Source organism: Mauremys mutica, chromosome 8, assembly GCF_020497125.1.
Source record: "Mauremys mutica isolate MM-2020 ecotype Southern chromosome 8, ASM2049712v1, whole genome shotgun sequence".
Taxonomy (NCBI): domain Eukaryota; kingdom Metazoa; phylum Chordata; order Testudines; family Geoemydidae; genus Mauremys; species Mauremys mutica.
Window position 1 is genome coordinate 104,504,215 of NC_059079.1, and position 21,569 is coordinate 104,525,783.

General features: G+C 51.3%; 1 protein-coding gene across 2 annotated transcripts in view; it reads right to left on the reverse strand.

The window, feature by feature from the left end:
* The window catches only part of CAMK2A (calcium/calmodulin dependent protein kinase II alpha), a 69,282-nt gene extending 51,711 nt beyond the window's left edge, over positions 1-17,571 (reverse strand). For both annotated transcript variants that reach the window (XM_045026834.1, XM_045026835.1), the window contains exons 1-2: positions 17,447-17,571; positions 1,854-1,948 (exon numbers count right to left, since the gene is read on the reverse strand). In XM_045026834.1, the coding sequence (XP_044882769.1) occupies positions 1,854-1,948; positions 17,447-17,508 (157 nt within the window). In that variant the 5' untranslated portion in view covers positions 17,509-17,571. The remainder of the gene's footprint in view (positions 1-1,853; positions 1,949-17,446) is intronic.
* Positions 17,572-21,569: the final 3,998 nt, after the last annotated feature.

The window sequence follows — 21,569 nt, forward strand, 5'->3', positions numbered from 1 at the left end:
GCTGGGACAGGCACCTCTGAAGAGAACTAGGAAAGAGGCCCCCGGTGGAAAAGAAAATAAGTTTTTTTTCCATTGCTGGTGGGCCATGTTTCTCGGGGCTTTTCAGAGACAGAGGAGCTCACGCGGGGGGGAGGGGGGGTTGGTTCTCCTGCTAATATTTTCACTCTGTCATTGGCAGCAGCCTGTGGCACCTGTCTAAGGTCAGTGCATGGTTGCTGCTCCCCTGGTGTCTGATTCACTTGGGGCAGCCAGACACAGGCTGGCCAGGGTTGTAGCAGAGTCCCCAGGTGGAAGAGCAAAGCGTGATTGGAGCCCTTTGAAAAGAGAGGATGCCCTGAGGGTGCTGGTTAGAAAATAAGAATGGCCACACTGGGTCAGACCAATGGCCCAGCTAGCCCGGGAGCCTGTCTTCCGACAGTGGCCAACGCCAGATGCTTCAGGCAGAGTGAACAGAACAGGGCAATTATCAAGTGATCCATCCCCTGTTGTCCAATCCCAGCTTCTGGCAGTCAGGGATACTCGGAGCATGGGGTTGCATCCCTGGCCCTATTGGCTAATAGGACCGATCCTCCATGAACTTATCTAGTTCTTTTTTGAACCCTGTTATATTTTGGCCTTCATCCTCTGGGAATGAGTTCCACAGGCTGATTGGGCGCCATGTGAAAGAAGTGCTTCCTTATGTTCCTTTTAAACCTGCTGCCTGTTAATTTCATCGGGGGAGCCCTGCTTCCTGCCTTAGGCAAGGGGTAAATAACACTCCCCTAGTCACTTTCTCCACCCCCTTCACGGTAGTGACTACTGCTTAAAATGGAGGCTCTCTAATGAGCACCTCTCTACCCCTACGGCCACCCACAGCCCCCAGTGACATGGGAAAGGCATCTTGGGACAGTAGTGAGGAATCAAAGTTAAAGTCTATAGCTGCTTGGTTATAGCTCTCCTGTTCGTATCTGTGCTCTGCGTCTCCTTCTGTCATTACTACGCATCTCCCTCGGCCACACTTCCCCCTCTCACCTACCCAGGCCCTTTGCTCTTTGGTGCTCTCCTCTGTTTGCTATTCCCTCAGAGCTGGCTGTGTGTGAACGGGGTCACCTGGCAAAGACTGACATGGAGCAGCCCCACTGGGTGCAGAGAGGGGCTTGGTTTCTGAGTTCAGCTGGCTAAAAAAAACCCTCTAGAAATGCCAACAGACTCCTGGCCCAAGCTGCAGCGAGCAGGAAGCATCACTGCTCAAGGCCTGATGGCTGCTTCGCCACCGGGAAGGAAACAGGCCGGGAACCGCGTTTCAGAGAAACTGAAGTGAGCTGACAATTCCAGAGGAGGGGAGAACAAAAGCCATCACCACTACTCAACATGAGGCTCCAGAATTAGCCCTGCTGATAGGGACCGATCCTGGCTGGCGCTGAATGCTCCCCATTCCCACTGGAGTCAATGGGAGCTGTGGGCACTCAGCCCTCGCAGGCCCACGCCCAGAGAGTGTTAGTAGGCCAGGGGGGCTATTTCAGGGTATGTTTTGCATGCAGGTAAAAGCTTAGCTTGGCTAACTGGCTTTTCTGTGCTCTTCCTCTATTCTCTGCAACTCCCCGCCCCATTATCCAAACACAGGCTGGGGCGCCCTTCGCATCATGGCCCCGGTTCCATGCCGATAAAGGGGATTCGACTGTTCAGGAAAACATGCCCATTTCTCTTCCTTCCTTCCTGCAGTTCCCACCCATGGAGCAGAATAGGCAGGAGCTATTAAAAGTTAAGGCTCACCTTGGTCCAAGCAGAGAAGGTGTGAGGTGGACAAGGGGAGTGGAATCAGTGGAAAGGCGCCTTCTCCCAGGAAGTATGCCACAAGACTTCAGTGCACTTACCTCTGGCAGTGAGCTTCTTGGTGTTTATGATCTTGGCTGCGTACTCCTGTCCCGCCAGCACCTTCACGCATCTCCGGACGATTGAGAAGGCACCTCTGTGGGAGACAAGAGCCAGAAAGAAAGTGAAAGGGGTTGGACTCAAAAGGAAAAGCAGGAGCATCACACGGCACCTGCCAGCATCGGAGACTTGAAAACAGAAACAAATATATGAACTCTGCACAAGGAGGAGAGTTCTGGAGGGACAGACTCAATAGTGGTAATTCATATGATTGGAAAGATAGGGATTATCCCGTCGAAACTGAGCTAGATGGCATGGGCAAGACTGTTAGGAAAACGTTCCCATCCTGAGAGATGATTCTGGGAGGGCAGGGACAAGGGCTCTGTCAAGGCTGAATCCCCACTCTGTCATTCTGAGTGCAGAAGGTGGGGGCCCGCAAGGATTCTAAAAATTAATACTTGCCCCTCCTGGCTTGTATTACACTCCCAAGGTTACAGCTTTTCTCTGACCTTGGCTTGGCAAATGCTGACACCTCCCAAATGAAAAAAACAACCCTTGGACCCAGGAAGGCGCACTTGGGAATTCCTCCCTGTGGGGTACCCTCAAGGCCTTTCACCCCACTCCGGGGAAGAGCTGAGAAAGAAAACAAAGGAAATTAGCTGTGGCTACCAGCTAATCAAACAACATATACACAAACCTCTTAGGACACCAAAAATCCTGTTCTTAAAAAAGGTAAATTTTATTAAAAACAAAAAGGAAGAAAATACATCTGGAACTTAGGCTTTTGCTAGATTTTAAAAGAGCAATTCCAAAAATCAAGCACCCAAACTAGCTTTCTTGGGGGTTCAGCTTGAAAGGTTACAAGCAAACAAAAGCATCTAGGGTTAGCACAGAGGTGCTCCCCAAGCCAAAATAAAAAATCAACCTGATTGTGTCTAACTAAACATTCCCTATCCAAATAATTCCTTCTAGGGATGGGAGATGAATTTTCATACCTGGTTCAAGCCTTACACAGCACTGCTGCTCCCTCCCTGCAGCCCAGAAAATAACGGACAAAGGGAAAGTTTCTTTCCCAATTTTAAAAGTTCTAGCCTTCCCATTGGCTCTTTTGGTCAGGTGCCCACTTCTTTTCTTTTACCTGTGGGCTTGTTAACCCTTTACAAGTAAAGCAAGCAGAGAACAGACGCCAAGAGGGATTTTACAGCTAACTGGCTGGCTGGGTGTCCATCAAAGGAAGCTACTCCCCTCCTTCATGTATCACAGGCTCTGAGACAAGCAATTCAGTATTAGCAAAACAACCAGTTTATCTCCCTCTTTTACCTGGTTTGCTGGAAAGCTCAAAATCAAGCACATTCACTTGGCTTTTTTCACATTTTCTTCTCTCCCAAACAGGCTGATCTTTGATTGGTGGAAAGCACCTTCTGTCTTATCAAACATCTCGCACTACAGATTGCAACCTTTGTCAATAATATTGACTTAGGAAGGGATAACAGAAATGAAAGTGGCTTTTATTCACAAACTAATTGCGGCTGCTTTTTTGTCTTTTGACTGTGCTTTCTACTGTAAAATGACTGTAATAATACACATAGGCAGATGCAAACATGGTATCAAAAACCCAGATCAGCAACAGGGAATTTATGGCACAAGAAGCCCCTTCCACTAGCAAATGCTCAGAATCCACTCACGGAGAAGCATCTATTACAAGCAGCAGCTCGCAGGGTATTTTAAGATGATGGATGAATGAGTAAATGTGTGTTGGGCTCACTCTGTGAGCGTGTGTCTTGGAATCACACGTGAATCTCAGGGCCAGGTGGAGGAATCTATGTATGGCATCTTGGGAACACATGGACAGGTTGGCATGTGTGTGTCTCAGGAAAACTTGGGCACATGTGACTGCTTCAGCTTGGTGAATTCATGTCTGGGGTCATAGATCTTCAGATCACAAGTGAGTGAATGAACGTGTGTGTTTCTTGGGAGCATGCAGGTGACTAGTGAGCACATGCATCTCAGGATCATGCACGTGTATTTTGGGGGATCATATGAATGTGTGACTGAGCATATATCAGGTATTTCAACCCTGGGTGCCTTCCATCACACTCGGTCTGACCTGCAGCATCCCCTACCGTTCCCACTCTGGGTCTCTCCAGAGCAGAGGCTGCATAGCATGTTGAGTGGTGCCAGGCTGTGTGGTACTTTTATGATGTGTATCTATGTCCACTTGGCAACAGAATGAAACCCGCCAATTTCATTGCACTTGTGGTCCAAGTGGATTCTGAACCCAGATCTTAGCTGGGAGCTGTAACAACTTGCACTCTCTGTGGACTGGCACAGAGGGGACCTGCCACACACACTCACCAGTGGGTTACAAAAGGTTATTGCACTAGTTCCCAGCATCACTGAGCCCTGTCTCCTCCAGGAAAAAGCCCATCTGTAAACAGGGTGACCCAGGTATATTTGGAACATAGTGAATGGAAGCCATCAGCATGGGAATGTGCTGAAGAGTTCGACAAATGACTATCTTACCCTGGCTGCCACAGTTCACTAACTGCTTAGACAAAGCTCTGCGCCCACGGAGGTGACAGGAGAGGGGAGTTCCCTCTCCTTTGCTGGGAATTGGACAGATCCACATGGCATTCTCCCCTTCCTGCCTCTACCCAAAGGAACCACAGAGCTCAGCCCTCAAAGAGCTTTCCCAAGGCACTGACCCCACTGTCCCCTGAAGCAATGAGCAAAGTAATGTTGGAAACTGAAGTCCATCAGAAAACTGAAACAGCATCTCCCTGAACCATCACCTGAGCGGCATCTCCTCCATGTGGGATGCAACGACCAGCATCCTCCCTAACAGCTCAGTCCTGAGTCTCTGCACCAGATTCTGTGGTGTGGTTTTGGAACATTGACTCAGCTGAGACCAACAAACTCATTGCACTTTAGGACCTCACTCCGGATTTGAGCCCATGTTTCCGAGCTGCAAGGCAAGGCACAACCCCACCCACACCAGGCCTGCTAAACAGGAGCTAGGACTCTGCATTCATTGATCTTTCTGCCAGAGCCATTCAAATCAGTCAAACAACAATCAAAAGCAATTCCCCCTCCGGCCCCCTTCCTTCCCTCCACTCCCCCCCACAAATGGGAAAGGAATAAAACCAGGAAACAGGCTCTCTGCTGAGCAATGATGAACAATTGATTTTCCCGGTGGGGGCGGGAGGAGGTAGGCAATTTGGTTTGAATATGAATCTTTAGTGAAATGGGGAAGCAACGGGGTGCGAGAAGCTGCAGTAAAGAACTTATTGAAATCCCAATGGAGAAGCCAACCTACGCGCCCAGAGCCCCTGCTGGAAAGCGCTGCTCAGGGTCCCATGGCTGCAGCCGGCGGGGCTCGCCACAGGAGACTCTTCTGGAAGGGTTTGAAAGACGAGAAAGCCAAACAGGAACTTTCCCTGCCTCTCTGTCCGGGGGGAGCCTGAGATTTATTCTTGGCCTCTGTAAGGTCTGAACTCTTCATATCCCTGGAGCCTGGAGGGCAAGGGGTTTAGCTGGAGTGTGGGGGGCAGAGAGGAGTAAATGTTGCATTTCATTTCTGTTTCTCCTCTGAGGGGCCACCCATCCGTTCTGGCCCCTTGAGGCTCCCTGTGTGCATTTGTCTTCAGGTAAGCGGGGGGATGGTCCTGCTATTGTGGGGAACTTTCCTGGTTTCTGCATTACCCCGGTGAAGTGGGCTGATCTGAGTCCTCGCTCCCACTTCCTTTACCCAGAGGTGTCCCTGCCCTTGAGGACACCCCTGCCACTCTCCTGTCTGGCAGAGTCCTCGTAACCCCAACAAGGCTGGGCCCAGGATTCCTAGGGGCTCGACCCCCAACCCTGCTGTGGTCACCGAGGACAGGGGCTAGGGTGTCCCCACTCCAGGGTGCTCTCTCTGCACTGGATGCTTTCCTGACCCACTGGTCATTTCAAACGATTTAAAGCAAATACAATTTATTTAATCAGCAATTAGTTTAAAAGAGAATAAGGAAAAATGGGAAAGGTTAAAGGAAACACATCACCCCGCTCTGTGGCAGGGAACATTACAAACAGTGTCTCTGGAACATCAGGGCAGTTCACAGTCTGTTCCTTGTAGGCCCCAGGCCACCTTCTCAGGCCCTCCCTGTGCTGGGCCCACTGCCCAGGGTCCCCCTCGCTCTCCCCAGCAGCTCACTGCACCCGGCTCCGGACTGCTCCAGCCCCAGCTCCAGCTCCCCACTGCCTCAGCTCCAGCTCCCCACTGCCTCAGCGCTGCTGCTGCTGCTCTGCCTCCAGCCCCCTGGGCTGCTTCTCTGGCCCCTCTGGCTCTGGTTGCTACAGCTCTGTTCCCAGGGCAGGGCTGCTCTCTCTGGGCTGTGCTCTGGCTTTGGGGCTGCAGCTCTGCTCCCAGCACAGGGCTGCTTTTCTGGCCCCTCTGGCTCTGGCACAGCTCTGCTCCACAGCTCAGCTTGGGCCCCTGCTTTCTCCTTAGGCAATTCCAGCTCACAGGGAGGACAAGACCCACCCTGGCCTCCTGCCTCCTTGATTAACCTGCCCGCCCTGTCAATCAGGCTGACCTGGAGCATTGGCCTCTCCCCATTGTTCCTGGGGATTGTCAGTCTCACGGTCCTGATTTCTCACTGACCCTTCCCCTTTCTTTTAGTACTGGGACCTAGCCAACCAAAACACCCCCACTGACAGGGGCGGCTCTAGCTTTTTTGCCACCCCAAGCACGGCAGTCAGGCGGCTTCGGCAGCATGCCTGCGGGAGGTCCGCCGGTCCCCTGGCTTCGGCGTACCCACCGCCAAATTGCCGCCGAATCCACAGGACTGGCGGACCTCCCGCAGTCACGCCGCTGAAGGCTGCCTGACTGCTGCCCTCGCAGGGACTGGCAGGGTGCCCCCCACAGCTTGCCACCTCAGGCACGCGCTTGGAGCGCTGGTGCCTGGAGCCGCCACTGCCCACTGAATGTTAGTAAGGAGACAACAATCCCCTTACATTCATCAGGCCTGCCTTCCTGGAAGTGGGGGATTTGGGCACCTTTGGCTGAGCCTATCTCCACATCAGAATCCCACGCTCTGGTACCTGGATGGAAGGAAATCAGTGCTCTGATGCCTGGTAAAACCTCCATAGCTAGTCTACATAACCGTCCATCTGTCACTGTCACCCACATCCTCCCTCCTCCACTGCTGCTCTTTGGTTAGTTACACCTGCGGAACACGTCTTACCTTAATTTAGACTGTGAGCACTTTGGGACGGGGGTTGTCTCTTCCTAGGTGTTTGCCCAGCACCCAACCCAATGGGGCTCCTTTGGACTAAGGGTGCTAGTGCCATGCAAATAGGGCTAAGGGTGCCATCCACTGCTGCCAACGCTCGTGATTTTATTGGGAATCATCTATTTGGGTGGTCAAACCATCTCAGCCCCGATGTCTGGATTTGGGTTCATTCTTGGAAACCTCAGCTTTCATTTGAAAACAGTAAGGAAGTGTCTAGCCCTTGTGAGTGTGGAGAAAAGCCTGAAAACATGGTCTGGGCGCAACATAAAGGCTCAGACACCAGAATGCAAAGGCCCAAGATTGCTTGGGTTTTTTTCAATCTCCTGCTTGTTGAGGTCCAATGATTTTTGCCCAACTAATTGGGGTTGGCGCTAGTGAGAGTGCCCTCAACTCCTGCTGATTTCAGTTCTTGCTAAGGGCATTGAAATCATGCCCTGAAATCTAAGTATGGATGGAAAGCCCATGCTCTGAGATCTATGGGAGACAGAGTTCACACTCGGATACCTGGCCCTCTTCTATACCCTGGGAGCAGCCAGAGATCCCCCATGGTTCCTGAACGGCTCAGCAGGAAGCTGCCAATACATCGTGGACTGGATTGCTATAAATCCTGTAACTTTTCACTGTCTAAATAAATAAAGGAATTAATTCATTTCCATTCAAATAAACAATCCAGGGTTAGGAGACCTCAGAAGACCACAATGCAGGAAGCTGGAAATGTATCTGTTTGGTTCACTGGGGCAGGAACATTCCTCCAACACAAGTTTTAACACACTTGATTGTTCAACTCTTCCTTGTCTTTGTAACAGATCACAGAAACAGCATGTGATGAATTAAGAAGAGGCTAGAGAAGGCAGCAGGAGGAACACAGCACTGGCCTTTCATCACAAGAACAGTGAGTTTCAATTTGGCTTAAGTAATAAGTGAAATGAGTCTGCAGGGCTCAGCTGAGTCCTTAGCGAATCTTGATCAATGTCACAAAACTGCCACGTTACAGAGGGTCTCTCTGCTTAGGAGAATCTGGGACGGAGTGTAGGAAGGGAAGAATTGCTAAACTGGATCAGACCTAAGGTAGAGATTCTGCCAGTATAGATGCCTCAGGAGATAACTTAAGAACCCTGGCAATGAGTTCCACAGTCTACTTATACATGTTGTGAAAAATATTTCCTGTGATTAGTTTTGAATTTCTCATCTTTTAATTTAATTGAATGGCCCCTTATTCTTGTGTTATGAGTCAGGGAGAAGAGAAGTCTCTGATCTACCATCGCTGGACCATTCATTATTAGATGTACTTTTATCACGTCCCCTTTTATTCATCTCCTTTGTAAGGAAGGTAAACAATCCCAATCTTTTCAATCTCTCCTTCTCGGAGAGTTTTCTCTGCCTTGATCATTCTTGTCTCCCTTCTCTGAAACTCCTTAGTTATGCAATATCCTTTTTGAAATGGTGTGACCAGGACTGCATCCCAAAAGAGGCCATACCATTGTTTTCTATAAGGGCATTATAATATTCTTCGTATTACTCTCCATCCCATCCCTTATGCAGCCTAATGTCTTGCTTGCTTTTTGACCATAGCTGCACACCGAGAAACTGTCCCCATGGAGCTGTCTGCAGTGATGCCCAGGTCCCTTTCTTGTGTTGATACGGTCAATTCACAACTTTGGAATAGAGTGACGAGCAGGGGGTGGCGCAGGTCACACGTTAGGTGCACTAGGAGAGCTGGACTGGAGTATCAGCTGAGGCTGTTGCCGGTCAGCACTGAGGTACACTGACAGAGCTTTGCGGAGACTGTCAGAAAAGCAGCAAGTGCCACAGCTGTGGACAGAGCCGTGTGGGACAGCCTTGCACAAAGGTGTGGCTACGTGTAGGTCAACATTTGTCTAGACTAACAGTGCCTGTGTGTACGGCACAGGGAGCAGGTGTGTGTGTGTGTGTGTTTCATTTGGAGGGTGCTTTACAGGGTGTGTGCGTGTGTTTGCACACGTGTGTGAGTCAAAAGGACACATTATGGGCAATATCCAGGCTGGCACTGCAGGCACGCTGCTCAAGGCACTCATGCGGTCAGCATGCAGTTGCTCAGAGGGAATTGGTGTGCATGTTGCATGATATTTTCACAAGCCTTGGCTGCAGCAGGAAGGTTACCCATTGCTGGCACTGGCTGCCGCTGAACTGGAGCTTTAAACTGAACTGTATGTAGCCAGCACTCAACTGCTGAACCCAAGAACCATGGTCAGCAGCAGCTCAGCTGTACAGGGTGCCGATGCTCATTAACAATGGGGAGATTTGTTAGTTTCAGGCCTGAGCATTGTGAGGCGTTCAGAGGGCCTGTGTGCGCACATGCTGCATGGAGTGTTCTTAAGGACAGCATGCGTTGTCGGGTATTCAGAGGGTCCTTTGTGCGAAGGCTGCAGGGGAGGTTTGCAATGTGCTTGTGCTGGAGGAAATATACAGAGGACCTCTGTGTGCATGCTGCAGGGAGCATTCACCGTCTGCGTGCTGCAGGGGGATTGAGAGTGGCAATATTTCAGTCTGCGTGTGGGTGGGTGAGTGGGTGCATGGATCCGTACATGCATTGAAACATGTGCGCAGCAAGAGAGGAAGTATGTATTTACTTTTCAGTGCTTCCCCTCCTTGTATTTACCAGCCCAGCCCCACTGCCTTCCGGGCTCCTGCTGATCACACACACAACCTTTAAACACAGGACAAAGAACCAAGCCAGGGCCAATGCTGGCTGCTCGCTGGGCAGCAAACTCTGCAGAGTTTAGACGTCAGTCCGAGTGCTGAAGCAGAACAAGCACGTGTTGCCGCAGGACAGGGGCACAACTCCAGGCGTGGCAGAATGTGGTGCTGAGCTTGTCTCCTGCCACTTGTTGGCTGCTTGAGAGACAGGTTGGTTGCAGCAAATAACTCCCAGGGAAGCAATGCTCAGGTCCCTTGGCCTGACCCTCTCACAATGCGATTTCATATGAACTGCCTTCCCCAGCTCCCACAGACCTGGGGTGTCCCCACCCCCACTCCCTGCCAACTTACAGTGTGCTGCACTGCCTGGACACACTCCAGCTCCCACAGCCAGGGGCAGCGCCCCCTGCTCCCCACAAATACAGAATGTCCCTCCCTCCCCAGCTCCCACAACGGGGGGACAGTCACTCTCAGTCCCCCCCACAGCCCACCACAAGCAGGGCTCACACCCATCCGTTCCCCACACATCATTCACACAGGCTCAAGCAGCTGAGGGGAGGATTTGGGGGATGGATGGTCGGAGAGAAGCTCAGCAGTACCAGGAATGAAGCCCTGCACACATGCTCCTAGCAAAACCCCCTTCCTAGAGCCACGGCTAGCCAGGAATGGGGGCAGATTGCAACATAGGGAGGGAAATCTCCACCTGTGAGCAGCCAGTTCTCCCATCTTGCTCCAAAGCACAGTCCCCACCTGCTGTCAAGGGCCAGTGCTTCCTCCCTTCCTGACATTAGGTTTTGTTAACAAAGTAACTCAAACTGAGTCCCAGCCCAAGCCTCCTCCCACAGCTGGGCAGCTACTGCTGCTAGGGCTCCTCCCTCAGGACTGTCCAGCCCAGCCCCTCCATCCCCAACAAGCCACTTCCCCCTTCCTTATATCAAGGGTGGAGTTAACAAGTTGCCTGCAGGAGTGACTCAGCCGGATTCACTTAGCATCTCCCAGCAGGTTAACAGGGCTGGTTCCAAGGACACTGCACGCATGGCACACCACTCTTGTCCTCAGGCCATCATGTGCCCCCCTTGATCTGTGATACCCCAATCTTGATACGTTTGGTGGTGCTGGCACCACCCCTACAGCTCTTGAATAGACATGGGAGTAAGCAAGGTGACGGTAGAAGGGGAGGACGCAGGGCCGGCGCAACCCATTAGGCAACCTCGGCGGTCGCCTAGGGCGCTAACATTTGGGGGGCGGTGACCACAGCGGCCAGATCTTCCGCCACCCCGGTCGTCGTCGGTATTTCGGGGGCAGGACCTTCCACCACCTCTGTCGGGGGCGGCATTTCAGGGGCGGGACCTTCCGCCACCCAGGGCGCCAAAAAAGCTGGCGGCGCTCCTGGGAGGACGGGGCAATTATCTTTGCCAAATCTATTAGGGCAGGTTTTGGTGCTGATAAACCAACCCAGGGTGAGGTTTGGATCTGGGCCCTGTTTAAGGGAGGGTGGAGAAACTGTTCCAAGTTAGCTTCAGGAGGCAAGAACTGCTCCTGTTTCATGAACTCATCTTCACGGAGGTGTGAGATTCAGGCTGAAATTGGCACAATGGATTCTGCTTAAATAAAAATCATTCTTAATCCAGAATCTCTCTCCAGGTAGCTGGTAACCCTCCATCTTCTCTCCTCTCAGTCCAAGCAGCAGCTGGCCGGCTCTCCCTTGTGGAGCATTGATGGGTTCAGTCCCTCTGGTAGAGGAGGAGAAAGTCACCATCTCCCCCCTGCAGCCTGTCTATATTTGACGGGTGGCATCTCCTTGGCCCTGGGATTCGAGGTGGCAACTGGAACCCATCACCTGAAGGTGTGTCTGACACCAATGCACTCCTGTTTCCCCTCACTCCAGCCATAGTTGGGTCTTTCTGTAGGAGCCCCTCCACTGAGAGGCCACCAACACACACCCCCTCTGTTCTGCCCTGCATCTGCTACCCGAGCCTCGCAGACAACGGGTAGGGTCAGCTTTAAGTATAAGCAAAGCAAGAGGCCACACACGGCCCTGCACCCCATACAAGCTCCTTAACACCTAGGCCAGCCCTGGGTGCCAATTGCCATTAGACCATCCCTATGCCAGCAGGCAGCTTGTGGCCTCCTCCGCCCTGGCAGCTTGCAGGACCTGGCTTCATGAGCAGTCACTCTGACACAAGGACACTCTGCGTCTCTGTGTTTCACACCTTCCCTGCCAGCACCAGCCTGCGATGCTGCCTCCCTTCTGCATCTCCTCCTCCTCCCAGTCAGTTAAAGGATTTATCTCCTTTCTAGAAAGAAGAGGGTGGGTGGTGGGGGGGGGTTTGTGCTTTTTTTTTTTAAATAAAGTCGTCTTCTCCTGCAGCTCTGGGAGTGAAGGGGCTGATTATACAGTGCTGCATGATAATTTCCTCCAGCCCCACCCGTCACCTGCCATGGGGGCGGCCTCAAAGAGCTGAGAGGAGCCTGGAGCCAGAAGGAGGCATTCCTTCTATTTGTCTCACTCCAGTTCTCTCCCTCGCCGACTGCCTCCTCCCATCCCCAACTATGTGCTCCTCTTGTTCCTCAGCTGCTTGTTTTGTTCCCCAGCCTCCTCGGGGAAGATAGAGTTAGCGATCCCTACAGCGACCCACAGATGGAGAACGCAAGGTTCTCATTTCTCCAGTCAAGGTGGCAAGGCCGCTCTGGAGTCTGGTTCTTCCAGGAGGAGCCGGGTTTTGTCCTTCACTCCTGGGAGGGAGGCTGGGAGCTCAGCCATGCTGGGAGGAAGACAGACTCTGGAAATGCTTCCTCCTCCCACTGGGAGATCTTGGGATGGTTCAAATGGACTGATCCAGCAGAACCAGAAAATGCCCCAGAGACAATGATGTCTTTGTCAAGCCAATTTCCACCTCCTGCCGCTCTCTACTCCTGGCCATGCCCACCCTCAGACCACAAAGTCTCTCTGAGCCTCACACGAACTGTGCTGCAGCTTTCCCTTGGGTGGCGCCATCCTGTACAAACAAGGGCTCATCTGGCTGGCAGGAGACGTGCTCAGGACATGAACTCTACAGCCAAGGCTGAGTGGAGAGATGAAAGCACCAAGACACACCAGTGCGCTGTTTAAGGTGAGACATCCAGATAGGACCCAGGGTCCTTTACCTGTTATCTCAGTGATCGATGCCTGATACTTCTCAAGGAGATGGGGAAACCCCCATAATGCACCTAGACAACTGTGTAACATTTTCCATGAAGAAGGGGGAATTCCTTCTCAACTCCAACGGTGATCCTCTTACACCCTAGATTTGGTTACCCCTCCCTTAGCAGGAGTAACAACAACTGCTGTTCTTGGCCATCAAATTAACCAGCTACCAGGACCTGGCCCCCTGCATAGAGGGCTCCCTGCAACACCATTGCCCTTGGACTGCTAGGAAAGGGCATCGGTGTTCTGTTATCAGTCCTCCTCACTGGTTAGTCCAAAGGAACTAACACCACCCCCATCCTCCGACTCCAGCCTGGCTCAGGACCTGCAGCGTGCTCAGCTCCCTGTGCTTGGCAAGTGGGAGACCAAGCCCCAGACAGCAGCGTCACTTCTAGCTCTCAGAGTGCACTGTCGCCTCTGCATCATTCATGCACCAGCAGCTTCAGGGCAATGAAACTGAAGATGTGGCCCAGAAAATCCAAGCTTTTTAGCTCCTTGGGGACCTTTGAGTCCTTCCTGGATTCTGCCCCGCTCCCCACAAAGGGAGCTGCACACTGAGGACCCTTGCTCTGGATGTAGCTCCCACCAGAGTCTGTCATGATCGTGGGGCAGAAGACCATGTGAAGAGATTCCTTCTCCTTCCTCTAGAGGCAGTGCTCACATCCCCAGAGCTCCCAGCCAGGATAAGAGATGAATGCAGCTCTCCCAGAGTCAGCGCTGAAGCTGAGCAAAATTCAGAATTTCCATCCCACATGAAAGTCCAATATTTCAACATTTGTTTTCATCTCAAATTGGGACAAAAATTAATTGTGATTCAGAAATGTTGAAACATTTCCCTTTGGTGTTCCTGAAATTGAAATATTCACTTTGGTTTGTTGAACTGACTCAAAATGAAGCATTGTGGGTCATTAAACTGCTTTGCTCCATTGTGGAAGTGGTAGTTCTGGACCTGGATGCTCCAATTCTTCCCTATCGGCCAGGCTCCCTGGCAAGACTCCATCTCCCATGATGCACCATGCAGTAGGAGCCAAGAGGAATTCATGCTGCATTATGGGAGATGTAATACTCCAGGGAGCCCAGGCCGTAGGAGAGAATGGGGGCATGAATTACAAGTCCCAGGAGATGATGCACTTATAGGGAAGTGCAGTTTAATGTTCTGTTGAACTGAATCAAAATGAAACATGTCGGGTCAGTTCAACAAAACATTCTGATTTGGGTCGAACTGACTTGATTTCATGAAACTGGCAAAATTGTAATTTTCCCAACAGAAAAATTTGATTTTTTTGCAGGAACTGCAATTTGCACTGGAAAACCAGTCCAATGGAAGAGTCCCCATAGCTCTAGTCTGCACGTTGTGACTTACTGGGCTGACAAGACAGCGAGGCCCGCAATGCACTTAGGAGCATACCCCAGAGATGCAGCCGCATCCCAACCTCCACCCCCTTTGAGTTCACACACAAGTTATAGTCCTTTCTGGAGTAAACTAGATCTCTTCAACACACGCAAACAAAGACCACTGGGCGAGTGAAGGATAGGGTACAGCCTGCCTCTGAACCACCTCCCTTCAGTGGGATCAATTCTCAACATGAGCAGTACCAAGGGGGAACCTTCACATCTACTCAGTGAAAGGACAGTCTGGGGCGCTGGCAGGAACATGGGCTCCTTAGAACCATGGGTTCAGATCCTAGCAAGGCTGGCTCAGCCTGTCATCTATCCATCGCGAAGAGACTTGGAGGAGCCGTGAAAAGACAAGGGCCTATCTGCCGCATGTGAATGTTATTGGTTTATTTTTGGATTTGGGAAAACGCATCCATTGAAAATGCCTCTGGTCCAGGGTTACAGCAGAGCACAAAACCAGCTGACTCGGGCTTGGATCCCAACGGACGTTCACATCTGAAGATCAAGACTAAAAGATATTAACAATCCAATTGTCCTTTGCATGAAGGGAGGGGCTTGCCATAGTGTCCTAGGCTACAGTCTCTCCTGTACACACGGCTATGCTGGGTTGCTGCCTGTGCAATGTTTGGCTGCTGCCTACCCATCCCCAGAGGCAGCTGCTTTGCAGCAGTGTTGTGTGAATCTGTGAAGAGCTTTGGGATCCATCAAGATGGAGGGTGATACACAAATACAAAACATTAATAATAAATAAAACCTTCTCCGTGTAACACTAGAAAATGTGCCTTATTTACTTGCGAGACTGTGGAGGACGCACGCGCTAGGGCTTGTGTGTAAGGCATGTGCCCATGCAGAGTTCTATCATATGCACCTTCTATCGCATCCTGCCCCTATTATCCCCACACTTCCTATGTCGCATCCCGTCCCTACCTTTTCTGTGCACCCCCAGGCCATTTATAACCATCCTTGCTGTGCCGTGTACCCAGATTTATTCCTTGTCCCCTCCAGCCACGCCAGCAGCACCCGAGAACACTTCACACGGTTGCAGTCCCTCCCGCCCCTCACCGCGCCGCCACCACGCAGCAGCACGAGCAAAGAGATGAGAAGCCTCTGGAAGAAACAGGTTCAGAGCAGGTGTCTCAGGGGAAAGAATAGCTTGCCCCTCTTGGGCTGACCCACCAGCTTTATCTCCATTTAGCGCACAGACCTGGTCACCGACTCAGGGCTTCGCTTTGGTCTGAATCACCATCGCCCAGGAGTGACGCAGTCACCAAACATTGGTGAAAAATAAATACAGTGTGTTGTGCACCTCACAAGCCATCTAGGTACACAAGCACATCCCAGAGCAGCTAGACACGGACTTTCCTGGAGTTGCACCGGCTTCAGCGAGCAGCAAATTTGGCCATTCTGTCTTCCCCTTCTCTTTTGCACAGGAAATACTAGTCACTTTCAGTCCAGAAGAAAGCAACCTCCTCTCTCTCGATGTCTCCATCCTCGCCCCCAGTTTTGTATCACCACCTGCCTGCACACAGTCACAGACAAACCCAACACCCACCTGTGCACACGCATGTTTAACACCATACGAAACACATGTGTGCATGCAGGCCATGATGTATGTACTGGAACAAATAGGCACAACTTCACATTCAAAACAGATGCACACAATCGTACACAAGACGCACATGCAGACTCAGACAAACAAAACCATATGCACATGTATACATCCAAAGATGCACATAATTGTGTGCACAAAATTCACACACAAATTCAAATGGATGCACATAAATATGTAAAAAATTCACGCTAAAAAAGATGCGTCCCCTTATACCGTACACACACATTTAGATGGATCCATGCGCGAGGGCACTCACACAAAATGCACACCAATGGGCAGTCGCACCCCAGGATAGACACATAAGGCTCCATCCTGCCAGGTGCTAAGCACTCTGAATTCCCATGGACTTCCATGGGAGCAGAAGACATTCTGTACCTCCCTGGAATGCTCAGCACCCTGCAGGATCAATCCTACAATGCGCACACATTTAGACAGATGCACACTAATACATACCTATGTGTGCATGCACACACACACACAAGGCAAGGCAGACATCTACACATATGCACACAAAAGAATACCCACACATGCAAAACCAGACACAGCCCACCCGATGCATGACAGTCTCATGAAACCCAACTGTCAGCCTCGCTTTCCAATGACTCTGCTAGGCTTCTTGGCACACAGGTTCCTGTCCAAGGAATCAGGAGTAGTGCTACCCAGAAGAGGTGTCTAACTACTCCAAGCTAATCAGGACAGCACAGAAGATGGATGAGGGGGTGGCTGCTGTCCTGGATTCTTCCATGAATTTCTAAACCTCAGTTCTCCTGGGAGACAGTCATCACCAGCAAGTTGTTTCCTGCTGGCAAGCCAAGCCCTGTGAAATCCAGCACAGAACATCTCCCAATAAAAAAAACTTAGCGCAACACACAATGGAACGAAAACTCAGACAGCTGCCCAGATCAGATCCTTCGTCTCCCTTGACGCAGCTGGACAAGTTTCCAGGCAGAATTAGCAGCATCGCTTTGGGGGTTTGCTTTCTTAAGCGAGAGTCATTTCGCAGTTGCTCCCTTTTGCAGAGGCAGCTCAGAGCTACAGGCAGCAGTCCCCGAAGTGTGCACAATGCAAACCATTCACACCCCCAGCCCTGGATGCCTGAGCTACCCTTAGCCTTTCCCAGGCTGATCCCCTTTCCTTACAAAAGCGGAGGACAAGGGAACCTGGTTTTACATGCCAGTGCGTTAATTCTGGGGGAACAAAGCAGGGAGGGTCAGGGGCTGTTTCCCTGGTCTCTGGTTCTGCGGTCCTACCCCTTCCACTCTCCTGACAGTTTGTGTGACCATGCTCCCTTGTGAGTTTGATTATTATGGTTCACTCCGTTGCCTTTTCTTTCCTCCAGAATCCCAGCTGTTCCCATGTCTGTTAATTTCCCCCCACCCCTGCTGCCAAAGCCTCTCTCGCTGCCGATGTGGCACCACCACATTCCGAGCCCTGCCGTCTCCAACTTACTTGCCCAGTTCTTCAAAGAGCTGATATTCCTCGCTGAACCGGGTGCAGGTGATGGTTGCCATCCTGGATGGTGATGCTCCCTCACCAGCGTGGAGTTTTGGACAAGCGCCTCTCCTCTCGTTCCCTCGGTCTCTTTTTGCTCCTAGTTCTCTCTCCTCTCCGAGGTAAATAAGGGAATGCGTTTGATTGACAAGCCCGGAGATAATGATGAGGGCAATTTGTCTTCTCAGCCTCACAAGCCTTCGTCAGCATCCAGGTCCCCATAGCAACCACCTCTGGAACGCCCTGTTTCTGTTGCCCAGGCAACTGCTTCCCAAACACCTTCCTCTGCTGCTACTTGCAACTCTCTAACGCCCTGACTCTGCAGCTCTGGAAACTGCAGCCCAGTAGAAAACAGCACGCCACTTGCTAAGAGGGTCCCCAAAGTCTAAAATATAAATATTAAAAGCAAATTAAGCCACACAACATGCTTAGAATTAACTGGGGCAAAAAGGTTACCGTGGAAACTGCAGTTTCCATGTTAGGACAGTCCCTGTAAAGACAGGATGATGTTGCCATGGCAACTGCATCTGATTCTCCAGAAAGACAGGTATTGCAGAGTTCCCCTGGCAACAGCATAGTTCCAAGGTTTAGTGAGAGATGATGCCTCATTCGGCCAGTCCTAATTTTTTTAAGTGCCTGCTTTATTAGGCTGCTGAGCATCGTTTGTGGATATAAGACAAGCAAAGTGGGTGCACTTCCAGGGCCAAACCTCCTTTCAAAATGAATAAACGAGTCAAATAATGCAAACTAAATGGGTTCAGTTCCTCGACGATTCCTCCCAAAACCACCCTGGTAGAAAGAAGCCACTGAGCTTTATTCCCAGGGGGCCATCTGGCCCAGATTCCACTGCAGTGGGGAGCGGTGTGTTTGCCCTTGGAATTTTTGTTTGTTTAAATCTCACGAGAGATAGGGACTGCATCTCGACAGCCCTGCGATGGAGCCAGTATGCGCATGTGCTGTTGAGGATTGAGGACAGGACAGAGGGGCAGCAGTTGCTTTATAGCATTGAGCAGCAGCGCTGGAATAGGCAGCTTCTCCGTAGCCGCAGAGCAAGCCTTGGATCATGCTGCTGACTCTGAATCCGGCCTCTTAGGTGGCTGGGAGTTTAAGGCTGTTATTTCTCTGATGGGGGGTGGGGTCTGTCTTTACCTTAAAGGTCAGCTACAAAGGGAAAAGTTTGTGCCTCCCCACTATGATTTTTAAAGAAGGCTTAAGAGGGGGGAGGTTTCAAGGGATGTGTGGTTTGTTATCCTACGAATATCAGAAGTAAAGTGTTATCTTCACTGATGTGCTGGAGGACTTTTTGGAGGAGCTGAGAACTGGAGTGGGAGCTTTCACAGCCCTTAGCTGAAAAGGCAGAGTGCTGATCCTTTCACCAAGAGCATATTTCCCCCAAGAGTTTCTAAAAAGTGTTTGAGTTAAACAGGTATTTTTTAAAATAAAGAATTTTAATCTGGCTGGATAGAAACCTTTTCCCTGCTTAATTGATCAGCTCTGTAAATTGTGATGTTACAAATCCATCCGTTCTAAAATCCTCTAACACTTTTTCTGCAAAATACAAGTCTTGGCCGCTCTAACATAACAAAACAAGCAGGAAGAAAAATAAAAACCCTTGGGAGGGGGGAGAGAACCTTCGAGGTCTTGGCTCGATGGTACTTTTGATCCAGTTCTGCTCTTTACCCCATGAATTAAATAGTGTGGCCCTGCTGTGACCTGGTGCTGAGCACTCTCAGCCCCCACTGCCCACAGCACTTTGCAGGAGGGGCTCTGTCCCTACATCCTCACGGTACAGATGGTTCTGCAACTTGCTTCAGGTCACAGGAAGAGAACCCAGGTCTCCCCTCTGCCAGGGCTGTGCTGCGGCCTCCTGCCCTGTGCCAGTCTTTGAATTTCAGCAGCGTTATCATCTAGACTCTCAGCGGTTCTCAAACTGGGGGCCCCGACCCAAAAAGGGGGTTACAAGCCTATTTTGGGGGGGTCACTAGATCACCAAAAACAGGGTTACCATACATCTGGATTTTCCCCGAACGTGATCGCTTTTTGGTCCTTGCTCATCCTTTTTCCTTGCCTTCAGAGCTGGGCAGCCGGAAAGCAGAGGCTGCTGACCTACTGCCCAGCTCTGAAGGCAGCACAGCCGCCAGCAGCAGCGCAGAAGTAAGGGTGGCATGGTCTGGTCACTGAGCTCTGTAGGGATCTGCACTGATGCTGCGAAAGTTACGTCCAGCACCACGAGGGGTGGGTGAGAGGGGGTTGCCACAGCCTGAAATATTTTCAAAGGAGGGCCCAGCACAAAAAAGTTTGAGAGCCCCCAAGCTAGAGCACTTAAAAGCAGCCTCAATGACTTGCATGGATGCCAAGAGAGGTGGGAATCAGGGACTGAACTGGGGCTCGGAGAGTCTTGCAAAGCCTGCCGAGGAAGGGTCAGTTTAGGCAGATCAGAATAATTTCCCCTTGTGGTTGACATGGAAGGGTTAAAAGGGAAAGGAAGATGATTTAACCATGCAAAAATACCAAGCAATCTTAAGACACAGCTGCTTCTTCAGAAGCGAGCGAGGGAGAAGGAGGAGCAGAGAGAGGGAGAAGGAAAGGAGGTGGAAGTGGAGGAGGACAGCGAGCGAGTGAGCGAGGAAGGGGAGGGGGAGGAGAAGGAAAGCTCTAATGGCTTTTCAATTAATTGCGCTATTACCACCTTCAGAAAAGCCACTCCGCTTGATTCCCTCACACGCTGTACTTCTGCTCCCCGCTCCCGCGGCCCCAATTGGATTCAAATCAGAGCGCTGCCACGCTGCGAGCTCCTGCTCTCCTCCCGGGGAGGGGAGCGTTTCTCACGCAGAGAGTCTAGAACACAAGTGCCTGGCGAGGCAGAAGAGGCGCCCAAATGGGGGGGGGGGAGAGAACGAGTGGGCAAGGGCAGCTCCAGGCACATCCCACTGTGGGTATCCTTGGCAGGCTTTTATCTCCAAGCTGACTAAGAAGTGAGGTTTGTTTAAATGGCAGTGCAGATAATGCGGAGAGCGGTTCGTCTGCCCACACTGCTGCCTGGCTCCTGCTCTCTGGCCCTAGGATGTCTCAAGGAGGGAGGAATCTATGCAGGGGGCGCCAGACGTCTAACAAAACAAAAGCCACGTTGCTGGCCCGCCAGAGGGGACCCCAGGCCTTTATTTGCCTCATAGCCTGGGTCGCTGCCTTGGAGCGGTGCAGCGCTGCTCCTGCTCCCAAACTCCTGCTCCCCTGTACAAACGCCATCCTAGGCAGACGCAGAGCTGTGTTCAATAGACTGGAAAGCCAGAAGGGGCCATGATAACAGCTAGCCTGACCTGCACACAAGGCCGGAGATTGCCACGCACTGGTTCCTGCCCAAGCTCATTCCTCTCCTCCGCTTTATCTCCACTCCTGCATAATCCAGGCTGAGAGCCCTTCCAGAGCTACGCTGGGCGCCCACTCAGCCTCCACTCCCCGAACTCTTCCGGAGAGTGCTGGTGTAGAACAAAATGTGCTGCTGAGGGCGTGACAGCAGCCCCTTCTTTGCGTATGCCCCTGGGGGACCAAGGGTTTGAGAGAAGCAATTTTCTTCACCTTGGAGCAGTTTGCTGTAGCATGTACTTTGCTGCTTATAGACTTCTCCATGGAATTGAAGCCCCCCACAGAGACATTGTCTGCTTGCCATCAGCAGTCACTCTAAACTGAAGGGCTTTATCAGTGCCTGCCGCAAGACACTGACGTTTGAGCACCTGCTATGGTGATACGGTAGGAGGATCCTGCAATGCAGGAGCCGGTCTCTTATGGAATTCGATCCTCATGCATGAGGACACCCGCGGACATGCTTGAACAAACATGCCAGCATCAACGTGTACAGTCACCCGCACCGAGCTGTAAGTGGGAAGAGTTGCCATATACATCCCCTGCAGCAGTTATATTTCTAGAGCACAGCTGGGCTGACACCAAGTAATGTTAAAGGACTCAAACCCCTCTCTGGAGGCAGCCCTTTAAAAGAGGAGATGGCTGGAGCATTGGAGCCTGGAGGTTCCAGCGCAGTTGACTTGGCACTGAAACAGCAAAGCAGGTTACAGGCAGCCTAACT